The 25,592-nt window shown below is 37.3% G+C and overlaps 1 protein-coding gene across 2 annotated transcripts in view; it reads left to right on the plus strand.

Moving 5' to 3' along the window:
- sh3bp4a (SH3-domain binding protein 4a) overlaps positions 1-25,592 on the plus strand; it is a 42,467-nt gene that overhangs the window by 14,969 nt on the left and 1,906 nt on the right. Inside the window, exons 2-3 of one of the 2 annotated variants that reach the window (XM_067415737.1) lie at positions 4,932-5,125; positions 5,227-7,589. In XM_067415737.1, the coding sequence (XP_067271838.1) occupies positions 5,005-5,125; positions 5,227-7,589 (2,484 nt within the window). In that variant the 5' untranslated portion in view covers positions 4,932-5,004. Of the gene's footprint in view, positions 1-4,928; positions 5,126-5,226; positions 7,590-25,592 lie in introns of both variants that reach the window. The other variant, XM_067415736.1, reaches the window with a different exon arrangement.

Below are 25,592 nucleotides of genomic sequence, written 5' to 3' on the forward strand. Positions count from 1 at the left end.
GTAAAATAAAATTAATCCATATCCTTAATGGAACTAATAAGGACATTTTATAACCACAGGCCAAAATGTGCCACGTTATTTCAGTTATTGGCCAAACGCCACGTTTTGGAAATGTAATTATAATGATTCAGTAGAAATGACAGGTGTTTTAATGCAAGGTGGATGGATCTGTTTGATATGGATGTGGTAATGTTGCTCTGTTTGAATTAATGAACTCAGCCAAACACTGTTTTTATCTGTATGAAGCTGTCTGAAGGACAATGATTAAGGAGGAGTGCTTGAATTTAAACTCATGAGGTTTCTGCAGAGCTAACAATGTATCTAAGAGCATCTAAATTCCCTAGCCCCCAGCTCGAAGTGCTTCCGACTCATCTTCTGTGAGTTATGTGCCGCATCCGAGATAAGAGTTCTCTTGTCTTATGGGACACCCGAGAGACGTGGATTACCAGTGTTTCATGTTGTAGACGGATGGTTAAAAATGTCTCTTTGGGTGAATTTTATGGGGTTGTGACTTTACGGGAATTGCAAGATTAGTTTTTTGATTTCAATTACATTAGTCTAAAGGTTCTTGTAGTACTTTTGAGGAAGTATTGAGTTTTGTTTTGCAGTGCATTACGGCATTCCGCCCATGTTGGCGAGGGGGGAAAAAAAGTATACTGGAATCAAAATCGTTTTAAATTGTTGCATTTTCGTTACTGAAAAGTTTCGTAATATCGGAAGAAAAAAAAGTTTCGTTATTTGTGTTACGGGGATGTGACTATAGAAAGTGTTTGTGAAATTTCAGCTCAAAATACCCCACATATCATTTATTATGACATGTTTTAAATGCCCATTTTTGAGTGAAAGAAAAAACATGCTGTCGTGCATTTATCTTTAAATGCAAATGAGCTGCTGCTCCCCACCCGCTTTCCAGAAGAGGGCGGAGCCTTTACAGCTCATGTATCGGATACTCTGCCAAACGAACAAAACATCTGTTTGGTTTTGATCATCATATCTATCACGCTCGCGCAACGGTGCAGATCATTATCGTCATGAAAGTTTATTATCTGCATGCGTTTAAAGCTATATCATTGTAAAATTTTCATATGGTTTCTGAATGTCACAAAGCTGAATGTCAGAAGGCGCATCCTGTGAGTATTAAACTTAGTTCTCTTTCATGTCTTAAACTGTCAAATACACACATGATTATTTCAAAAACACAAAGTTCGCATAAACACAGTCAGAAATCACATTTGTACAATATACATTACCTACTGCTTTATATGCTAATATGAATCAAGCAACAAAAGAAAAACTGAAAATCACTCAGTTCTTGATTGAATTAACTTTAATAGCTTTAATAAGAATGCATTTATTACTTGAATACAAATGTTCTGGAGAGGAGATAAACATGCTGGACTGTGTACAGATCACTCAGGGCGGTTCTATGCTAATAGGGCGGAGCATACATCACAAAAGCTGGAATCTGTACCCGGCTTGTTCTGAGACACTGCTTATGATTTATGGAGATTAAAAAAGAGTAGTGGGTAGGTTTTTACCATTTTATGGTGCTTGTGTACACATGCTGACGCACATTTGCATTCAAACAAACACCATGTAAAAGTGAATTTTGCATAACAGGTTCCCTTTAACAGTTTTTGTAGTATTTTTGAAGTAGTATTGAGTGTTTTATATTGCACAATGCAATTCTGTCCATGTTGGTGGGAAACAAAAAATCATGTTTTGGATTGTTAATGGAATCAAAGACTTATCTTTCTTATTTTGTTTTATTAACTTTTAAATGTTAAAAAGTTGCCTTTTCATAATCAAAAATAATGATTCTGGCTACATCATTTTTCTCATCAGATTAGTGCTTTTCAGTGAAATTGTGTGGGCAATAAAGGATGCACTGAAATGAAAATTCTGAATGCAAAACTGAAAATGCTTTTTAATGTTATATTTTTTTATTAATATTAATTTATATATATATATATATATATATATATATATATATATATATATATATATATATATATATATATATATATATAATATAATATAATATTTGCCTATGATTATTCAATCTTTTTAATGATACTGAATTGAGAAAATACACGCCAATAAAAAAAATAAAAAACACACATTTATTAAAAGTAACACTAGAATTGGACAGAAAATATATTAATATTAATTATAAATATATTATTCTTTATTCAGTTCTATATGAATTGGTGGATAAGAGGGTTGTTTCATTTTACCCGCATTGCCCAGCAAAAATTGCCTATTTGTAGGCATTCCTAAAAAAAAAAAACTGTAGCGAATAGCAATGTATGAAGCACTGTTCACAAACAAGTCACTTTCAAAATCAAAGATGTTTCTGATAGTAATCACAGCGAATTTGTGAGACCAATTTAAACATGAGCAATTTCGTTCTCACACGAAACTCCCGGTTGAGTAGATTCCTTTATAAATGACTGGATATTGCCCACAAATTTCACCAAACAATGGTTAAGTGTGACTTTACCTTCAGACCGTGATTCATTGTAGATTTGAGTCTGAGATTGTCAGATCAATGACGAAATGGCTTTATCACCAGAGTCGGCGAAAATAGACGCAGGAGGGATAGATGGATTATGGGATGGAGACACTAGTCTTCAGTCATTGGAGTGCCCCAGGTGCTGTTATCAGAAATCATGATTACATCCTTGTCAGACCTAGGTTTCTAATCCATCAATTGCTCTTCCTCTGCCTCCTAAAACCAACACCATTGATGCATCCTACTGTGCCAGAGATGGTCTCGTAGACGTTTATTTGTGAGTGCTCCTATAGTGCTAGAAGAACCATATACCTTAAAGCCTTTCTCCAGCTCTAATAGAGCTGTGGAAGGTCAATGCTATAATTTTTACAATTTTTATGTCATACAGGAAGGCACTTTCTCCATCAGCTTCTGATGGCCTGAATTATGAATAAAATAAGAGAGGGTTGGACTGAAGCGAACGAAGGACAAGCGGTATTGCCGACCTACTTTAGCAACTTATGTAGATAAAAAGAAATGGACATTTAAAGGGGAATGAATTCGAACTTCCATGAGTCTTTTGTGTGAAAGGCTTTTAAAACATACATGCCAAAGATGCTTTCCTTCTTTTGAAGGGTTCATTAAGCTTTTAAGTAACAGACATGGAAGTTCCTTCCAAGGCTTTCGTGGATCTCCTTCCAAGGAGCCTTTTAAAAGTATTTCTAAAGCATTTTTCACCACAAAGTTGTTCATTCATATAAGTAGTACAGAGACCCTTTTAATTCTTGTAGAAATTACATTATTACAGTTACTTGGCCCTTTGGTCTTGTTTGATATGCTTTTCATGCTTCTATGATCATTTAGTCCAACTAATTATAGCTTGTTTTACATCTCTGTGTTGTTTTGCATGTCTGTCACGTCAAGAGCAGATTAATAGCGCTCATCGTCTCTCACAGAAGTCGAGGCAATCATGCATGGAAATTGAGTCTGTTTCTTCCCCCCAAAGCCAAACTGTTGCTCATTTTAAGAGAGCATAAATCATAAGAGGAAAAATAGTGCCTCTAATCCACAACAAATAGCGAAAATTGATCATTTTTATAAAGTGCTTTGCAAAAACGAATAAAAAATATATTTTTATGGAACCGTGCTGACACAAAGTAATGTATTCACTTTTAGGATGGCATTTATTCATTGTCATCACCCAGCGGGTGTTTTAGTTTGTTTAATTGATGGAACCCCTGCTGCACCGTATGCATGTGATTTTTAGTTCAAGGTGTCCTTTGATATGCTTTGATATCTTTCTTTGTGAACCCAGCAAATCAAACGCTCTACCAGTGATAAAAGACTGTTTCATCCAGATATTAGGTCTATAAAATAGTACATGGTGGTTGTTTCCAGCAAGGATAACTACCTTATATATATATTATATTTATTGATGTTATAAAGTACATCTTTAAGTGATTTTAGTACATTGTTTTAGGTAGTATGGTTTGCAGTCTCAAGTATATGTGCACAATATTGTTCCATAAAGCCTTGTGAATCTTTAAAGCTACCATAAGTGCCCTGTTATGCTGAATTAAAGTAGAGTGTATTTTTTCTGAAATGCTGTTTACCTCCTGTAATCTTTCATATTTACAAATGAAACAGAATAGTTGAGATGAAAAAAGGGTAACACAGGGATTAATGACTTAGCTTTAAATAAATGTCTCAGAAATGCAGCAAGGCATTAAATTTAATAAAAGATGACGTTTTTGTTGATGTTTGGACTGGAGTAGCGTACACAATGAGACCAGGAATGTGCATTAAGTAAGCAAATTGGATACATTTTGATTTGTGTGCTGGCTTTAAGCTCCATTAGTGGTGAAACTTTACTAAAATGCTTTCTGAGAGATTAAAAAAAGGTTGAAGCCAAAGTAAGATCAAAGATTGAAGACATTTAGTCATTCCGGAGGTAGCAGCACCTTGTTATTGCTGTATATGAGTCATATACATGGCTTATTGATTGTTCATCTGCAGTTAACCTCCTTCATTGTCATCCCTTGGCCATAGATATTCCATCAGATGTGACAGGACTGAATATTTAGCAAAGAAATTCAATTAGCAAAGAGCATTAAAAAATAACATTGAGAGATTCAGAATTTACCAGGATCTTTTGTTTGAGTTCTAAACTGGGCTAATTGTTTCTGACTCTAGTTTTCAACTTCTAAATAGACAACAATGCATAAACGTTTTTCAAGATAGAGCGCTATAGGGACAAACGTGTCCCAGTTTGTCCCTGTAGCTATACCACACTAATCTACAGTCTTTCTGAAAAGTTTTGCCTTAATGATCCAATAATCTTATTGCAGCGTGTCTCATTACTCTCAGTGAATCAAGCGTTTGTCCTGCCACACAAAGCTAATCAAGATTGTCCATGTACTTTTTATTTTCCCAGCAGGGAAAAAATGGAAAACTGCCAGTATTTGATTGTCAGGCTTGGAGCAATGGTAAAATAGCCTAACCAATGCAAGATGGCTGCCCACAGGATCAGAGTGACCAACAGCAACAATGTGCTCCCTAGATGCAAATCAGAGGGCACTCTTATTGACCTTGATGAGGGAGTGACTGAGGCGAGTCTCATAGATGTCAAAGGTCAGTTTATTGCATTGCAAATAAATAAAGAGGACATCTAATATGGTTGTGCTATGTACATCGCAAATCAGTAATTCTTATTAATACATTTCTCTCTACAGTGCCTTCTCCCAGTGCCTTGCGTTTGGCGCCCTCAACTTCATTTGGGACTGCACGGGAAGTGGTTGCCATAAAGGATTACTGTCCATCCAGTTTTACCACTCTAAAGTTCTCCAAAGGTGATCATCTTTATGTGCTGGACACATCTGGTGGGGAATGGTGGTATGCTCACAACAACCGAGAAATGGGATACATTCCATCAACATATGTCCAACCGATCAACTACAGGAACTCATCTCTAAGTGACAGTGGGATGATTGACAATCTTGGGGACTGCTCGGAGGAGGGAGCAAAAGAGCTGGACCTGCTGGGGGAGTGGACTGGAGTGTCGCTGAAGCCATCCATGCCTTATGACAACAACAACCCATTCTCCATGCTCTCCTCAACCAACCCATTCCTTAATGGGTCCATGGATGATGTCCTCGATCAGAATAGCAATGAGAAGACGAACCAATGCAACAGCATGGATTTGCTTTTCTTCGACTTGCCTTCAGCCCCCATCTCCACCACCAGCAACACAAAAGGGTACAGCAATAGTGTCTTTGATGGAACACACACCAGCGCTAATCTTGAAGCCCTGCAAATGCTTCGCAAAGACAATCCCTTTTTTCGGAGCAAGAGATCTTACAGTTTATCAGAGTTATCAATCTTACAATCTCAGTCAAATCCTCCATTGCCTTCATCAGGGTTTTTTACAGGGCTTAAAGCTCCCTCACCGGAGCAATTTCAGAACAGAGAGGATTTTAGGACAGCATGGCTAAACCATCGAAAGTTGGCACGGTCTTGCCATGACCTTGAGTCCCTTGGGCAGAACCCAGGCTGGGGTCAAACACAACCTGTAGAGACTAACATTGTCTGCAAGTTGGATAGCTGTGGAGGGGCAGTACAGCTCCCAGATACACATATCAGTATTCATGTTCCCGAAGGCCACGTTGCAGTGGGAGAAACTCAGCAAATCTCTATGAAGGCTCTACTAGATCCTCCCTTGGAGTTGAACAATGACAGATGCTCAACTGTCAGTCCAGTGGTTGAAATCAAACTGAGTAACATGGAGATAAAGTCATTCATTACCTTAGAGATGAAGGTATCTGTCACGACTAAGGCAGAAAGTCTAATGGCTGAGGTTCTGTGTGTAAGAAGTGACTGTAAAGAGGGTCCTTATTCTCCTGTTTCACATGCATACATTTACGGTGATACGGTTCAGGTTCAGCTGGACAACTTGGAGCCCTGCATGTATGTTGCTGTCGTTGTTCAGACCCAACATGTTTCCTTCAATTCATCTGTTTGGGATCATATGATGAAGAAAGTTACACTGGGTCTCTACGGGCCCAAACACATTCATCCATCTTTTAAGACTGTGGTGGCCATTTTTGGCCATGACTGTGCTCCCAAGTCTCTACTAGTCAGCGAGGTTGGCAAGCAAGCAAAGTCTGCCCCTCCTGTTTCACTACAACTGTGGGGGAAGCACCAGTTTGTACTTGGCAGACCTCAGGACTTGCAAATAGGCATGTACTCTAACATGTCCAACTATGAGGTCAAGGCAAATGAACAGGCTAGGATTGTTCGTGGGTTCCAGATCAAACTAGGCAAGGTGAGCCGGCTCATCTACATGATTACGTCTCGGAACGCAGATGAGATTTCTGACTTCACGTTACGTGTCCAGGTAAAAGATGATCAGGATTGCATCCTTGCACAATTTTGCGTTCAGACACCACAGCCGCCCCCTAAAACTGGGATTCGGAACAACGGCCAGAGGCGGTTCCTAAAGAAAAAGGAAGTTGATAAAATAATTTTGTCTCCTCTGGCCATCACCACCAAATACCCACAGTTTCAAGAGCGCTGCATTACCAACTTGAAATTTGGTAAGCTGATCAAAACGGTTATCAGGCAGACCAAGAATCAGTACTTGCTGGAATATAAAAAAGGGGATATTATCGCCCTTCTCAGTGAGGAAAAGATCAAACTCAAAGGACAACTATGGACCAAAGAGTGGTACATTGGATACTATCAGGGAAAGATTGGGCTTGTACATGTAAAAAATGTGCTTGTCTTGGGAAAGGTTAAGCCTATATACTTTTGTGGGCCAGACCTTACAACCACAATGCTCATGGAACAAATCCTAAAGCCCTGCAAGTTTCTCACTTACATTTACGCCTCTGTGAGGACAATACTTATGGAAAATCTGGGAAACTGGCGAGCATTTGCTGATGCTCTGGGTTACGTGAATCTTCCTTTGACATATTTTTGCAGAGCAGAGCTGGATAGTGAACCAGAGAGGGTTGCCTCAGTGCTGGAGAAACTAAAGGAAGATTGCCTCAACATGGAGACCAAAGAGAAGAAATCTTTTCAGAAAGAACTGATGACGGTAAGCCTATGTGTGTGTTGGTTTGTCCGAACTGCATAGTTTTTAAACTGTTGTGGTTGTGTTTGCTTTTTCAATACAGTAGAAGCCCTGTTCTAAATGGATACCTATTGGAAATTTTGCCACAAAGTACTTGATTTAATGCAGTTTTTATGCAGTTCTGCTTATCTGCCTTTTCTCTTATTAATGCTTGGGGCTAATTCTGATGAGAGTGCACTTGGCTGCTTTGTGCTGCCTTTCTTATCTGTACAGCTGTGGAAACCTGCAAGTACAGCAGGCAGCTCCCTTCTTGGCTCACTCTCACTCCGACTGAAAGAAAGATTGCAGTTGTATTCGTTTTTTATCACTGGGCACAGGATGTCCAGGGATGGTAATGTACAGTACAAGCTGCCACTGTTTAATCTCCGCAATGTCCAGAAATATAAACTCTTTGTTGTCCTTAAAAGATTAGATCATCTAAAAATGAAAATGTTTCATTTTGGTACAAACCTTCATGGCTCTCTTAAATGTGATCTGGTCCTAACACAAAGTTATTGTATGGCTTGAAAAGACTTACAATATTGTTCCCAAGTCATATGGACAACTTTTATGATATGATATATATATGCATGTATTCATACATATACATACAGTACAGGCCAAAAGTTTGGATACATTACTATTTGTAATGTTTTTGAAAGAAGTTTCTTCTGCTCATTAGGCCTGCATTTATTTGATCAAAAATACAGATTTTTTTTTTAAACATTGTGATATATTATTACAATTTAAAATATTTGGTTTTCAATTGATTATAATTTAATTTATAATTTATTTCTGTGACGCAAAGCTGAATTTTCAGGATCGTTACTCCAGTCTTCAGTGTCACGTGATAAATCATTCTAATATTCTGATTTATTAGTGTTTGAAACAGTATTTTCAAATAATATAAATCCTTTACTAACAATTTTTATTAATTTAACACATCCTTGCTGAATAAAATTATTGACTTATTTCACACACACACACAAAAAAAGACTGACCCCAAATTACTGACCAGTAGTCTGTATTTTTATTCATCAAAGTATTATAAAAAAGTATCACAGGTTATGAAAAAATATTAAGCAGCAAAACTGTTTCCAACTTTGAAAATGATTCAGAATATTATAATGATTTCTGAAGGATCATGTGACACTGAAGACTGGAGGAATGATACTGAAAATTCAGCTTTGATCACAGAAATAAATGATAATTTGAGAGAGAGAGAGAGAGAGAGAGAGAGAGAGAAAGAGAGAGAGAGAGAGAGAGAGAGAGAGAGAGAGAGAGAGAGAGATTCAGTTACATTTTAAGTTTGTCTAAATTAAAACAATAAAGTTAATAAAACTCAAAACAATTAACCTATTCAGATTACTGACATTTTGTGAACTCAAAAGAAAAAAGTTCTAAATACTCATAAAGCTAATTTGCTTTATGTAAGTTTACACTACTCAACCCAATTCTGAGGAGATGGTGCATGGAAAAAGATGTGCTATCACTTGTTCAGACTGGACAGCAAGAAAGAGAACAGATGTAGTACATTTAGTCTTCTTTAGCAAAATACTAGCTTCAGCATCTTATCTTGGATAAAAAAAAATACTAATGTAAGTTTTGCCACTTTGCTAGTTATTTTTGAAGGTCTGACTGTTCCCTGGCCTCGGTGTTAAAGTAATATATCCCTGGCAGGAATCTTCATTTGATCGTTCCCTCCACAACAGCCAGTGCTTTTGTTAAAGTTAAATTATTCAAGACTTGAGTGGGCGGTAAGCGGCTGTTATACCTCAACAATCATTCGCGTTTCTTTCATAGTGTTTCTGCTTATGTTTCTGCTGGCTGAGAGGGAGCTTCATCATTGTTTCCCTGCAGTGCTTCTAGTGCTGACACATTTATCAAGTGGAGATGAGGCTATTATTCCCAAGGCCTGACGTCAGAGGCTAGCCGATTGTCTTCTGTGGTTGTGAATCGATTTTGAAATTGCAGCCTGCAGTCCCTGATGGACGCGCGGCCTTTCCTTGCCTCGCTCTTGCTATTATTTAGTGATTTGTCTTTTTGAGTTCGGTAATTACGGCCAATACTTCTGAGCCTGGTGACATTTTGAGCTGTACAAACAATGAGATGGAAGAAATTTTGCTCAGTGTTAAGTCTGCCAGGCCAGCTCTTAAGCTTAGCGTAGCAATTTATAGGTCTTTCAAGCTAATACCCCTCGGTATTGTGATTTAAAAGTTCTGGATGCTGCCTCTGTATCCTAACTTACAGTCAGCATTCCACACTCACAAATGTGCTTAGCCTAAATCCATAAATGTATGACTTTTCCTATTAAGCCAAGTTTTGTCAAGTCAAATGGCAGCTTTCCACCTTTACTCAGCAAGTGGTGCTTTTTAAAGCGTGCATGCTAGGTGGTTGGCTAGGCATCTGGAAGCTTCCAAACACTCAAAAGAGCTTGGCAGCAGCCTCAGCCATATCTAAACACTCCTAAAATAACACCAAACAGCAGGGGGGCACTCCAAGGCCACCAGCCTAGTAAAGAAAACAAACTAAACTGAGACATTTTTAAATGTGCTTGGTTTAAACATTTGGGGTGGGCAGAACTGGGGTTATCACCAGCTAACAGTGAGCCACCTGGTTTGGGCTCGGTGTGGCTTCTTTGTGTAAATGTCACTGTAGTCACAATAAAATCGTTTTGTGGTAAGATAGCATATTTACGTTTGTTTAATATTTTCTTCTTCTTTTTTTGCACTTGGATAATTCTAGCTATTTCTAAATAGCATATTTTATATCAATTTACTGACAGTTTGTCTGTTTGTCTGGTTTAAATTGGCCATTTCTGCCCCTAAGGGTTAAATAATGCATTTCTAAGAGATTTCCAGCAGCTTTTGCCTGAGGACTGGCTGAGCTGAGCCCTGACATTTTTCTCAAATAGCCATGGTGTGGTGGGACACATTTTACATGCTTCTTTAAAAATCAATGTGAAACATGACCTTCACCTCTCCCTGCCCTCTGGTAGCATAACTAAAATTAGATTATTTTCTTTTGGCTGTTAGAACATAACCGCAAAACTCATTTTACAGTCCTTTATTGTGAGTGGAAGTAGTATATTGGCGCTTTTTGTCCACTACTCTACTATTCAACAGTATCATTTAGCTCTATTGAGTTTCAAAGGGAAAAGCTGAAACTTTGCACTCCCTCTCACCTACTCGCATTCTAATTTGCATACTATCTGTTCACAATAGTATGTAAGATTAGAATTTGTTGATTCTAAATGATAAATGCAAGGCGCTCACATGGTATTATATAGTATTTCCAGTAAATTGTCGAAGTGTACATATGTGTATTGTTTTTCAGTTCAAATTTCCCATTGTGTTTGTGTGTATGCGTAATTTAGAAAGAAATTGATATGATAGATAAAATTATATCTTAAGTTTAATGCTAGAAAATATGTGTATACACTATATTGCCAAAAAGTTTTGGGACGCCTGTCTTAAAGGGATAGTTCACTTTGAAATTAAATTTTGATATGTTTTAGCTTACCTCATGGGCATGTAGGAGTATTTGTTTCCCCAGTAGTTTCAATTTTGATAATTTTAGGTCAAACTGCTCTTGTCTGTGCCTCACATAATGCAGGTCTATGGTCACCACCTCAAAGAGCATACACAGAGAAGTCCAAATTAAACAATCCCCCATCGTAAGTACACACTGATGGCCTAAGACACGAAACGAGCGGTTTGTGTGAGAAAACAAACAGTATTTATATCGTTTTTACCTCTTGTACACCACTACATCCGACTGATCCGAGGGCGCGCGTGCGTGTTTACGTGTTTATAATTGTTCACGCGCAATTATACATTTGTAGCATGATTTGAGCATAAGTGTCGTTGTGTTGGCAACAAGTCAAAATGTTTATTTCTTAGATTTAGATCATTAAAAAATGAAAGGATTTCACCCTGTTAAGAAATAAAGAATATTAAAGAAATGTAGCTAGATGCTAAAGTCGTTTTTTAAATTATTATTAGTATTTAATTATTAAAGGTGCACTATGTAACTTTTTAACCACTAGAGGTCACCTATTCAAAACAAAGGTGTAGTTTGATGATGCCAAGTTTGAGCGCAGAATCTTGGGACATGTGGTTTTCACCTCACAGCCGGTGGAAAAGAATTGGGATAGGACTCAGGCAGAAATCATGTTGATGGATGTGATTATTAACATTACTGTAGTATGAGAGCAGGGACGAGTGTTGTGGAGCTGAGCAAGGCCGCTGGAGCGATTTTTGATAAGATAAATGCAACGCCTAGCATGCGGCGGAATAAGATTTCCACTTCCGCTTTTCCAGTCATGAGTATGAGGTAACGCAGCTCCGTTTATCATATTACATTTGAGTGAGTTGAAAATAATTTTATGAATTTCCTCTGTGTGACACTGCTAAGAGTAAAGCATTTCTGCCGAATAAAACCAGAAACTGAGGGTAACGCAGATAAGACGCAACTGACAGGCGACTCCCTCGCACGTCCCGGTTCCTTGGTTAATCAACTAAACAAAATATAAAACATTGGCCTAATGATTTTTTTAATATTTTACTGAAAAAATGTTACATAGTGCACCTTAAATACTGACGTTGTGTGCGTGTGTGCGCGTGTGTGTGTGTGTGTGATTCATATAAGCATTGATCCAACTACTACATTTGCATGGGAAAATATGTTGTATCTTAAAGGCAATTGGCTCTGTTTAGCTATACAGACTTGCTTGAGTGGTTTGCTGTTCATATTTTTAATGACTCATATAAGTACCGATTCTCTCAGTCTCGTAGCTCAAATGGGTTAGCAAGTCCAATTAACATTCATCACACTAACCTTTTCAGAACTGCATTCCAAGACTGACTTATGCTAACCGCACTGCTGCATGAACGATTCAAAATCAGTTGGCATTATTGCTGAAATATATCACCATGTTATCAAGACCTTACCTAATAAATAACATCTTACAACTGAGATCAGGCCAGTCCAGTCGACAGGGGTCATTCTTTTCCTAGAGTTACTTTTTCCCTCCTCACAGTGAGTTCTGACAGCAGACGTTTTCCGTAAATTTATATCCTTAACCCCGCAGACTACAAACCACCTTTACCTCATGGGCGGCTCTCAGTCAGATCTGTCTGATCCGGGTGTCTTGTGTTGCCAGCGGTTGATTTTGGCAGGTGTAATCTATCTGATGACAGGGGAAACCAGCTAATAGGAGGATTCCAAGGGAGTCCAAGATAAATCCAGCAGCTATGATTCGTTTTCCACGGCATGATAGATGCCGTGATGTATCACTTGGTAATTGAATGATTGAGGCGTCGTCCCATCCATCACTTAAATTAAAGTTAATGGGAGGGAGTCAGCTGGACACAAAAGTAAACTGCAAACATAGATTCAGCTTTGGAATGATTGATCAAAAAATTATGAGTTACATATAAAAAAATGACATTTTTGTTATCATGAAAATATTTGAAGCTGCAGTTTGAACCTAAACCTAAAATCTAAAGTTCTGAAAGTCATTTAACATTTAAAAGTAATAGAAATGTATATAGTGAATACAACCGAAAAGGTCACTAGTTAAAATTATTCTGTTCTATTTTTTTTTTTTTTTTTCTAATTTAATTCAGAAAGACATGAGGGTGAGTAAGTGATGAATTGTCATTTTTGGGTGAACTATTCTTGTAATTTGTTGGTCAGAAAGCAGAACAAATCTGATATTATACATTCTCCCGCACAGGCAAAAAGCCTTTCAACTAGAAAATAAAGCTCTTCTCATTATTCTTGTCACTAGAGAGATAGAAAATCCTTGGCAGGTTCATTTTATTCAGTTTTACAACTAAGAAAGAAAATCTTTCGTCTTCCTCCCACTCATCGGCTTGCCTCCCTCCCTGCTGTTTCTTTTCTTTCCATCTTTTTTTGCTTCCCATCTCTCTAAACTACCGAAACGCGGGAAGCCACAGCAGGCATCTAAACTGTAGAAAATGAGATGCCACCATTCCTAAGCTCACAGGTCAATTTCATCTGCCCGTCATTCCCGTCAGCTTGTCTCCGGAGAAAGTGGACGATATTATGCCGAGGGTGAGTGGTTCGGCAATCCCATTTGAGAGCGTGTCTCTTATTGTCACCTTTCAGCCACTATTCCGACACCCTTAATGTTTTTTTTTTAGTGATTTGAACTTTCCTGTAAAACCTGAAATTGGTTTCAATCACACTTTCAGGTCTGAGTCCCTCAGACCTGGAAGTTTCTCATGGAACTGAAGGACTACTTCAGTCGTCAGCTCCAGCTCAGTCTTTCAGCTTGCCAATATGTTTGTATCGGTGTATGTATGTGTATATATATATATATATATATATATATATATATATATATATATATATATATATACATATACTATTTATGTAGCAGAAATAGGGCGGGTAGCATATTCTGAATCTGGTCAATTGAGCTGCTCTTTTGCTTAAAGCGTGCGTCGGAAACAAAACAACCATTAAATATATGAATTTCAGCTCTGGAGGCTCCTCAACACCCTTTATACACAGTAAAACTAACAGTAACAATGGTGTCTGTTTCCCCATATCAACTCAAACTCGAGTCCTCATCCTTTTGAAGTGCATGCAATGTGTCTTTGCAGTTAGTCTTTGCATGTCTGCAACACAAACCTAACTCTTCCAGGTCTCAGCTACAATTTAAGTGTATTTCAAACATACAGTATTTACCCGTAAATTACCGTTAAAGGGTAGAGATCGACTGATATTGATTTATATATATATATATATATATATATATATATATATATATATATATATATATATATATTAACCGATACTGATTATTTGCATTGTTTGTGCCTCATGAACAATATACAGAACCAATATTTATCCAGTTAATTTACCACCTTTTTCAATACTGTAATTTCTTTAATTTCACTCTCTTTGCATACAAAACACACAGATCTAATAGTGGAGTCTGAAAGAGTGCTAAAAATAGAGCACTGTAACTAAAGTGTCTTTTTTAAATAACAGCTTTGATCAGGTAAACAAATAGGTAACAAATAAAGCATGTAAAAAAAAAACAATATTAAAACATTCTAAACCGTCTGAATAAATAAATCATTGCTACTTTAGTGTAGCTTAGTTCTTCTAGTTGCATCTTATTTATTACAACAGCAGTAATATTAAAGGCACAATATGTAAGATTTTTGGATTAAAAATATACAAAAACCAGTAGAACTGTTATATATTTTGTTGCGTACTTACATTATCCCAAATGTTTCCAAGAATGTTTAAATCCCGAGAAAAAGGCAATTTTAACCAGGACACTGACCATGTCCGTGCGTCACCTATCAATGACGACATACCCTCGATTTCCATTTTATTTTGTAGAAACCATGGAAACGCTAAATAAATCTTAATATATTATGTGTGAGCAGCCTCTCCAACATGGCACCATTAATCGCTTAATGCAATATTTCAAAACTGATACCCGATTATGAAAAAGGCTTAAATAATGGGGGAAATATCTGTAAAGATTATTATCGGTAAATCTCTAGTTAAGAGATCACGTCTGAACAGGACCTTACCAGTAAATCGGTTGTGGCAGTTTACCATTATGAGAAATTGTAACATCACCAGTAAATTACCGGTATGATGCAGTGTGTGTGAACAAAGAATTGAGCTTGCCGGTATGAGCATTTACAAGGTCAAAATATGCTGACGTTTACTGTACTTTAGGCTAATTATAAAGCTGTTTATGGTGAATTCCACTGTTTTTAGCGGTTTTCCGTAAACATGCATGCACCAGACAGATGTTTGAGATTTTTTTTTTTTCATTCATTAGCCCGCTGCGGTTCCACGGTTATTGCATACTACAGTAACTGCAAATAAAAGTATTGAAATTTCCGTTAACCCTTAAAACACAAACTAATGCATTGTGTAATTCATGTTAAACACCTGTAAAAAACCAATACAGAAAATTTCTTCAAATTTATACAGCCCTACTTTTATTGACTTTTTTTTACAGTGGTTGCACGTTCTTTTACAGAACATAGTACAAACTGCATTCTGATTATCCCCTTACACCTGTCACTCAGAAGTAAAAACATTTTTTAAACTAAAATACTAAAATAAACCAAAACAATAATAAACCAAATCATTTCTCGGCCCCACTTTATATTAGGTGGCCTTAAGTACAATGTACTTGCATTAAAAAATAAGTACAATGTACTTACTGTGTTCAAATTGTATTGCAAAACACCTTTGCTGATATTGAGGTGGATACGGGTAAAGTTAGGGACAGGTGTGGTGGTGTGGGTCAGTTTAAGGGTAGGGTTAGGGGTAAGGGAAGTGCCAACTATGTAATTACAAATGTAACTACAGAAATGAATTACAGATGTAATTACATATAAGTATTTTTAAATGTAAGTACAATGTAAAAACATGTATGTACACAATAAGTGCATTGTATCAAAGAATTAATGAAAATGAAAAAGTACAAGGCCACCTAATATAAAGTGGGTCCCAATGCAAAAGTAGTCCAAGGCACTCGATGGGTATATTGAGAAGGTTAAAAAGCCTTTATTTTTTCATGGCTTAAACATTTAAAAAATTGGTGACAGAGACACATAGGTGTCTCTGTCACCAATTTTTTAAATGTTTAAGCCATGAAAAAATAAAGGCTTTTTAACCTTCTCAATATACCCATCGAGTGCCTTGGACTACTTTTGCATTTAAACTTAATTATCCTACACAACCAAAGAGCACCGAGATCTTACACCCTGTGCAGCACTTCCTGCATTCCTTTGCATTGATAAAGTGGGTCCCATTTCTCATCCTGGTGGATGAAGTATCTGTGTTTCCGTCATTCCGATTATTGTCATCACAGACTTTACCGGTATTTTGGTTCCGATATGCTGTTGTGTATTTACCGGATAAGCCATTGTGTAATTTTACGGTAATTTTCCAGGATTGCTGTCTGAAAAGGGCTATTGTGCGTTGGCAGCCAATGAAGAACACAGGTTGGCATTACAAACCTACATAGGGATATTACAGAAATGAGACTGGAATTGCTGACAACTCATTTTAGCAGTTCAGAATCAAAACTTTATTTGTCGTGCACTTTGATATTTAAAACTTTGCAGAGCTTTTACATTCACACACGGCTATATCACACACTACATGACAGGTAATATTCGAAAAATCATAATATGGACACTTTAAAAACAAGTGTTCTCTTTGTATTGGCAAGGCTTTGGATTCCACGTCAGATATTTGCCTACACAACCTCACCATCCCAAATTCCAAATTTGAATTTCACCTCAATATCTGAATATCCCCTCAGATATTTGCCTACATGACTACACCATCTCAAATCCAATCATCTTTTTGTTTGTGTATTGCAGCATCTTATTGAGCTTGGCATCTGCACATATATTTTGTTTGACTTCAATAACTGTGGTAATGGCTACAAGGCAGTTTATTCATATGCATAGAGTTCTGATATTTGCTTAATTCCGAACAGCAACATTCATTTTGCCCTTATTAAAAGGGTCACATTCCGAACAGGTGGCCTGCTGGCCTCCGGAATGTTCCGTGTTCTAATTCCGGAACATTCCTTTGTGATGGATAGGCACAAGAATTCTGATCATGCCTGTGGTCCCGTTCCTTCACGATTCATCATTTTCTTATTAACCAGGTAATTCAGGAGGTATTCTGGTCCAACTGGATGCGTCTGTATTGCTCGTGTTACATTCCAACCACACTCCAGTTTGGACTTTACATTCCTGTCTGGATTCTGGATGGGTTTTCTAGTGAGGTGATGTTATAATTCAGACTCTGCAAGTCAGATTTTAATCAGAAAGACGGATAGAAAGCCGTTTATGCTTTAGCAGACATCTAATTAAATTTGCATGTTCGCTTTTCCCAAGTCTTTATACCAAAACATCCAATCAATTATGCTTTCATGGTTTTTTAACCTCATTTTTGTGAGTTGTGAGTACTGGATACTCTTTATGCTCTTGTTAGTAAAACAAACATTTTAGAGCCTGAAACATTCTTCCCATTTGTGTATACAGTTCAATTCGGAAAGACTCAGGAAGTGAATGCATAAATACAAGTCTATTCAGAGAGTGGCAGTTCACCAAAACATCTCTGGAAATAGACGCTCAAACTTCGACTGACTAGACACATTCAAACAATAAATAAACCATGCATTTTAAAGCCACCCATTTCTTTCTGACTTGGAGTAAAGAACCATTGGAGACTCATTCATAGTGGGAGTCGGTTGTTCTTTGATGAGGGTATGGTAATGAATACCACCGACAGTCTTTAACATTACTGTTCAGATCCAGAAACAGTCCTGCGTGGTCCAACTCTTGACGACATAATTGGTGTACAAACGATTTATATGAACAAGATTTTTTTTTTTTTTAGCAAATCAATGACATACAGCGCAACAACTGTAGTTTGATTCCCAAACTAATTACTCTTAAATGAATTGCTAATTTTATAGCTCAACCAGTGTAGTACGGGACCTAAAGGAATGACTCTTACGAAGCAAAAATTATTATTATTATTATTATTTTTTATTTTTTTTATTTTTTTTTGCCTTTTTGTGCCTTTATTGGATAGGGCAGTAGAGATTTGACGGGAAATCATAGGATGGAGAGAGGGGAAGAGGATCGACAAAGGACCCCATGCATACAGCATGTATGTTGTCTTATTCCTGAACAAATGATAGTAGACTAATGAATCTGTTGAATCAGTTCTTTTTACTGGATCGAAACACATAAACAATGTATTCCAATTTCAGAGCGATTGCTCCTATGATTTAGACTGGGTAAACCCAGCCTTATCTGCCTAATCTTATTTGATTTCGCCCGGCAACTCAGTCTGGAAACCTGTACATTAATTTCTACTTCTTCTGTTACACTTTTGCGGGAACCAATGACAGACTGGCTTATCCACCTGGCGCGCTTTTGGCGGGTTTAACATGATGACAGATAGTGAAACGATGGGTCACTGCCATAGACTGTAAAAGGCTGTTGCCTGTTGATCACGCCTCTTGTGATCTGATTGGTTGAAGGACTATCCAATTGCATATAGAGTCATTTGAATAATGCCTGCTGATCACGCTCCTTGTGCAGTAAAATATACAGAACAGACTTCCTAGACCAATGTTCAATCTTAAATAGAGCTTGGTCTGGTGATATGATTCGTAATGAATTTTAGTGAATCAAAACAAAAGTGCAACTGGTGTAGCCTGATTCAAGAAGGAATGACTCGAGTTGATTCTTTATAGTGATTTAAAGATAAACAGTGTGACAAGTTAGGATAAAGAATGTCTATTAAAGGGATGGTTTACCCAAAAATGAAAATTCTATCATTTATTCATACTTCAAGTTGTATGATTTTGTTTTCTTCTTCTGCTGAAAACAAAATAAGTTATTTAGAAGAATTTCGGTAATACAAAAGTTGATGGACTTCCATTTGTTTTAGTTTTCTTTTCATCCTATGGAAGTCAATGGAACCCTGAGCCTGGTTTAATAATAATAATAATAATAATACATTTTATTTATAATGCACTTTATATTAAACAAAATCTCAAAGTGCTAAAAGTGGTTTGGTATCTTCTTATGTGTTCAGCAGAAGAAATAAATTCATACAGGTTTGGAACAACTTGAGGATGAGTAAATGATGACTGAGTTTTCATTTATGGGTGAACAAACCCTTTAAGGAAGCTGTTTTTAGCAAATCAAAATTCTTTATGATGAACGACTCTTATGATGATTTTTTATTAGCAAATCAAAAACACTTGTTTAGTATCCAAACTACTGATTCTTTTAAACCAGATCTTTTTTATGAATCAAAACACAGTATAGCTTAAACAATCATTCTAAGTGCAAGTACAATTCCAAAAGGTCTTGGGTCTTAGATAGCCTAGAAATCTAGACGCACCCTAGCGGCAGCAAATCTAATCTGCCGCAAGTGTCGTCTTGAAACTCTCAGTACACTTCTGAGCTGTAAACGCCACACTCTGGTCAGGCCAATCACATCGTGTAGAGAGTCGGTGGGCGGGTCTTAACATAATAATGGCTAATAATAATAATAATTAACAGAAGTTGCGCTTGTGTGCTACTAGTAAACACAGAAGCTGGAGAACGGCGGTCTTTCGAATCAGCTTTGACCGCGACTCTGGAAGACTTGGAGTTAAGCTTTTCTCGGAGAAAAGAACATGGAAAAGCACTGAAGCCATTCTTAAAAAGCGAAGATGTGATGGCGAAAAGTTTAATCTACAGCTAGCTCTGCTTCACCTTCGTTGCTCTGGTTGGTTGTAGCTCTATCCTATCGCGTGCAGAGGGAGTTTGAAAGACAACCGTTTATCCCGCCCCTCGGATTGAGCCCTGTCAATGGTGAGTTTCCAGACCAAACATCTTGATGTGGGTCTGGTTTGTCAGGCTAGGTCTTAGAGTCTTATGAGGCAATTATTTTTAGTGAATCAAAGAAATACAGTGCCTAATGAATTACTCTTATGAAGGAGATGTAATCTGATTCCTAAATGAATGACTCGTATGAGCCAATTATTTTTAGTGAATCAGATGTGGAGTGGTCAGTGCACTCTGAAGTCTTGAGTCTTACAAATCGGATCAAAAAACATACAGACCTTACTGTTTAGAAAGATTTACTATGTATGTTGCAGAGATTATGCAAATGCCACTGGCAATTTTATATATTTGCAAGTAATTAGCTGGAAGACTCATCTGTCATTCATTAAAGGTTATCTGGAGGTGTTGTTAGCAGTAATGCAACCCTGTGCATTTCTTGTGAACATTTATGCGAAGTGAGCCTTCCAACAATAATAAATTACCGAGCAATTTGGCAAGAAAGAAAATTACCCTGGCTGTTCAGCTGAACGTATTTTTCCCTCTAATGACTGTGACATTTTGCCATCTCATCCCAAATGTCAGGAATCAGCAGACCTCCTGAGTGCTCTCAACAGATCCAAAAAGAGATTCTTCTCTCTGGCCGTGAACGCAGCGAGGGCATTTGTGTGAAAGATCAGGCGTGGATCGGCCGCATTCAAAATAAAGTGTGCAAAAAATGGAACAGACAAAGAAATGTGGAGAGAAGATGGAGGGGGGAAAAACTGATGGAAATTGCTTTTTCAGAAAAGCGTTACTGCAGTCATACATAAGTCTATTTGCATCCTGTGGTGTCAGGTACTGTCAAAGCAATATTTGCATGTATAAAAACATATATGCATATAACCTCAGGATGAAAATTGTCTTTATATAAATGCAATAATAATAATGGTTTTCTGAAAAAGCAATTTTCATCTATTCTAAATAAATGATGTGTGGGTGCTGTATTACATTTGAGACACACACACACACACACACACACACACACACACACACACACACACACACACACGCACGCACACACACACACGCACACCATTTTATTTAATTACAATAATCTTAATAATAATTTTATAAAATTAGGATTGTATAATTATATAAATATTTGTATATTTATAATAACTATATATATATATATATATATATATATATATATATATATATATATATATATACTGTATATTAAAATAAATAGATATTTTCAATACGTCCATATATTTATAAAATGTCTGTGTGAGCATAAACATGACATAAGTTTTTCTGAATAAAAATCTCAATTTAGTTATATTATGCAATTGTATATAGTTAAAGGTGTAAAAAAAATGTCAGTAAAATATTACAAAATAATTAGGCCAGTGTTATATATTTTGTTCAGTTGAATACTTACAATATCTCATAATGTTTCCAACTATTTGTAAATCGTAAGAAAATGGCTATTTTAACCAAGGAACAGGGAGGTCTGAGGGAGTCTGTCAACTGCGTCATATCTGCGTTACCCTCGGTTACCGATTTTATTTGGCAGAAATTTGACAAGTGTCATAGCAGCCGCTGAACAACCGCACAGAGTAATGTCACAACATAATTTTCAACTCACTCAAATGTATCTAATATAATAAACAGAGCTGCGTTACCTCATACTCATGACCGGAAAACCGGAAACGGCGCCGGCGACTGTGGCATAATAAAAGTACAGCCGCATGCTGTACTTTTATTCATCTTATCAACAATCGCTCCAGTGGCCTTGCTCAGCTCCACAACACTCGCCCCTGCTCCGCTTCATACTACAGTAACGTTAATAATCACATCCATGAACGTGATTTTTGCCCGAGTCCTATCCTGATTCTTTTCCGCCGGCTGTGGGGTGAAGACCACATGTCCCAAGATACTGCGCTCAAACTTGCCGTCATCAAACTATGCATTTGTTTTGAAAAAGCGCCCTCTAGCGGACGGAAAAAGTTACATAGTGCACTTTTGACTTTTCGCACTGATACGTTTTTGTAGATATATGCTTGTTTTTTGTCTCTCAAACTACAGTGCCTGTCCTTTCAGATTTATATTTTATGAATCTTTCTGTAGTTTCTTCTTATCGAGTCTGTAAAGAATATCAATTTGTCCTTTAAACAAAATAACTCTCAGTGCTGCAGGGGAATAAATCTAAAGTCTCCTCACAGCTTTATCACGCTTTTGAAGCAATACTCCCCTGTTCCGGAAGCTTCCACCTCCCTCGTCTCACTTATACATGTACAGCGTCTCCCCATCAAGCATTGAAAAGGAAGTCATTGACTTTATTTACCCAACAGGGAGACGGGATGTGTGCGGCCGTTCTCATGATTGTACACATCTTAAGTTATCGTCTCACTGAGATTCTCCCCCGGCTCTAGTTGTGTTTTTCTTTCCTCTCTTCCCTTCTTCGGCATCAAGCATGAAAGAGAGAGGGGATTACCACTCCATTCTGCTGGACCCCAGGGGTCCCGTCTCATTCCAAACATTGCTGTGTTTGTGTGTGTGTGTGGCAGGAAACGGGGTCGGTCGGGTCCTCTGAAGGGTTCAGTCACTCATCCGTAGAGGCTGCAGAGAGCACAAATTCCTGACCTTGCATTTTTGTCTTACCTTATCCATGCGTTCTTTATGACTGTGTATAGCCTACTGTTGTACTACTGTCACACATGGGCATTGTTTTAAAACGCATTTGCCTTCACATCAGTTTGATTTCTTCTCCTATGGGAGGCTAGATCAATCTCTATAGTGTGTGCGCTAGGAGGATCGTGTGTCGTGCAAAATTGGATTTAGAAATAAGGCAGTCGTGGAGAAGAGTGTCTAATCTCTAACACTACGTATATGTGGGTCTGTGTGATTGTTATTATTGCCTGTTTTTAACTTGCGTGGTTTAATTTAAGCTTTTTTGCATAAATAAGCTTGCCACTTGCTTTCACATTATATTTAAATCGAATATATATATATATATATATATATATATATATATATATATATATATATATATATATATATATATATATATATATATATATATATGCTTAACTGCAGAAGTTAACAACCTCATGAGTCATGACATACCTCCCAGCCCTTTGCGAGTCAATACATTGCTATGTATTAATATGGCTCTAGAAAGATTTCCAGTCATTTTTTTTAAATATCACCATATAGAAACTAGAGACATCCTAATAACTTTTAATGAAGTTCTCTAATAAGAACTAATTATATGATATGATGAACATTTTATGCAGGGCCAGAGGGCAGCACTACTGGTAATAGTAGAGCTTGTGAAACATTAAATTAAAAGAACACAAACCTTTAGGGTAAGATCTGACTTAAAATACTGGCATAATTGCAGATCAATATTTCAAACTTTGTATAAGGCCGTGTGTCCACCAAAGCGTTGTTAGCCAGCTGAAAACGCTAGGCGCTCAGCTGAAAACACCTCGATGTGAGCGTTTGAGAGCGTTTTGGCAGGCAGCGTTTTTTTCTCCTCAGTTCAGACTCTGCTTGTTGTTATGATACGGAGAATCAGCGGAATTCTTTCTAATTTCACAGGTAGTTTGTTCCTGTATTGATTCTATATAAAATTGCAGATACAATGTAAAGTATTTGCTCTGGCTTTTGTTTTAAATCATTTTATTCCGTTATTATTTGCTTGTTGTCATCTGATGACGACACGCAGAATGTGGCAGTTGGTCTGTGTTGCGTTTGTCCCGTCCCTCCTCCACTGTGATTGGACGGCTGGGTGAAAAGTGACAGTGTTGAGTTTTACTCAAAGTTGAACATTCTTCAACTCTCGGCGACTAGCAAAAAACGCTCAGCACGTGAGCATGAAATACTCGCTCAGCGCCTCGGTGCGCTCCAGGCGTTCTAAAAACGCGGCGCTCTCATTGAAAAAAATTGAAAACGCCAGCCAGCAGCGTGAAAAAACACTTTGGTGGACTAGTGTTGTCAAAAATATCGATATTTCGATATATATCGATACTGGAATATCTGAAACGATACGATTCTCAGTTTTTACAGTATCGATACCAGCTGCGCTCTCCTCTCCGACCGTCAGCGAGTTGACACACACCGGCATATTCTCACTCAGCCCGGTTAACCTCTGAGCACGGCGAACGCGCGTTCTGCTGGACTTTTTCCTCATGACAGTGTGTTAGTGTTAGTGTGTGATCGGTCTGAATTTCGCGCGGAATTGCACATAAATTAATTCTACTAATCCCCGCAGATTTCGTGCTCACATCTGAAGCGCACACACACAGCCTACCCTAATAAAGCCGCCTCTGACATGATACAAGTGCAAACATTTGCTTCTTTTTCCAGCATATTATTGGTCAAATACACTCAAAGAACTATCAGTGCACATCTGGAAGAGTATTAACGTAAACACAGTCGCAAACAGTTCAGGAAGAACGAGTAACAGGAGGATCCATGCGTCCGCTAGTCTTAAAGGGACCGCAGTCATTTGTTATTCAAACTACAAAAAGACAGACGATCAACTGCTCTTGACTGATCAACTTGTGTAACTTTAATAGTTTCATCTGTACACTATTTAATTTTTTACAAAGAACATTATCCAATGTTGTTTTAAATGTAATTACTATGCATTTTTTTATTCAGTTTCTTATCTAAATGTTAGACCTACCTGAAAAAATTTATACCTGAAAAAATAAAGCAGTCTATTTAATTTGTATCTTCTATTCTATTGCATTTATTTGTGCTATTGTTTGTAATCTGTTTATTTGTTCTTATTTTATTACTGTATACTCGTCTTTTTAAATTCAATTTACCATTTGAAATCAAGCTTTCTTGTGCTGTGTGTAAGCTATTGCAACACAATTATGTTACCCCATTGTAAAAAATACATTGAGATAGCAAAAATTTGTGAGATAATTTTAATAGTAATTGATCAATTGATCAATAATTGTTCAAATCAAAATGATGCCCAACCCTAAGGAACATGCTGGCCACATGAATTTTTAGTAAAAAATAACAATAATAACAAGTTCAGTTGTCATATTAAGCATCTTATCTTTTTTTTTTTTTTTTTTTTTTTTTTTTTTTTACTGTGGTATCGATTTAGTATCAATATATCGATATTTTAGTCTGGTATCGTATCGAAGTCATAATTTTGGTATCGTGACAACACTATGGTGGACACACGGCCTAAAGGTCATAAAGATGAGGTTTTTGCCCTATATTGGTTCTGTTGTATGTTTGTGGACATTTAAACTCTTCTAAAGCATTTGAACTTTGATTCTGTGATTAAAGGGGAATTATCCCCTTTTAAAAAGTTTTGATTTTGTTTTTTTGGGGGGGTCTTCTAGAACTTTTCATGCTTGAATGTCCAACAAACAAACAAAAAAAATCATATATTTGACAGCACCTGTTGCAGCACCTCTCTTCACAGGCTGTCTGTAACGCTCTGTTAAGTTCCTGTGTCTATGAAACCCCTCCTTCTGAAATGTGCAGTGTGCTCTGATTGGTTGCTGGACCAGTGTGTTGTGATTGGTCAACCGTTTCAGAAAGCGTGTTTCTGAAATGTCACGACATGTACCATAGCCGAGTTTCA

The sequence above is a fragment of the Pseudorasbora parva genome, chromosome 14 (genome assembly GCF_024679245.1).
Source record: "Pseudorasbora parva isolate DD20220531a chromosome 14, ASM2467924v1, whole genome shotgun sequence".
Lineage (NCBI taxonomy): Eukaryota > Metazoa > Chordata > Actinopteri > Cypriniformes > Gobionidae > Pseudorasbora > Pseudorasbora parva.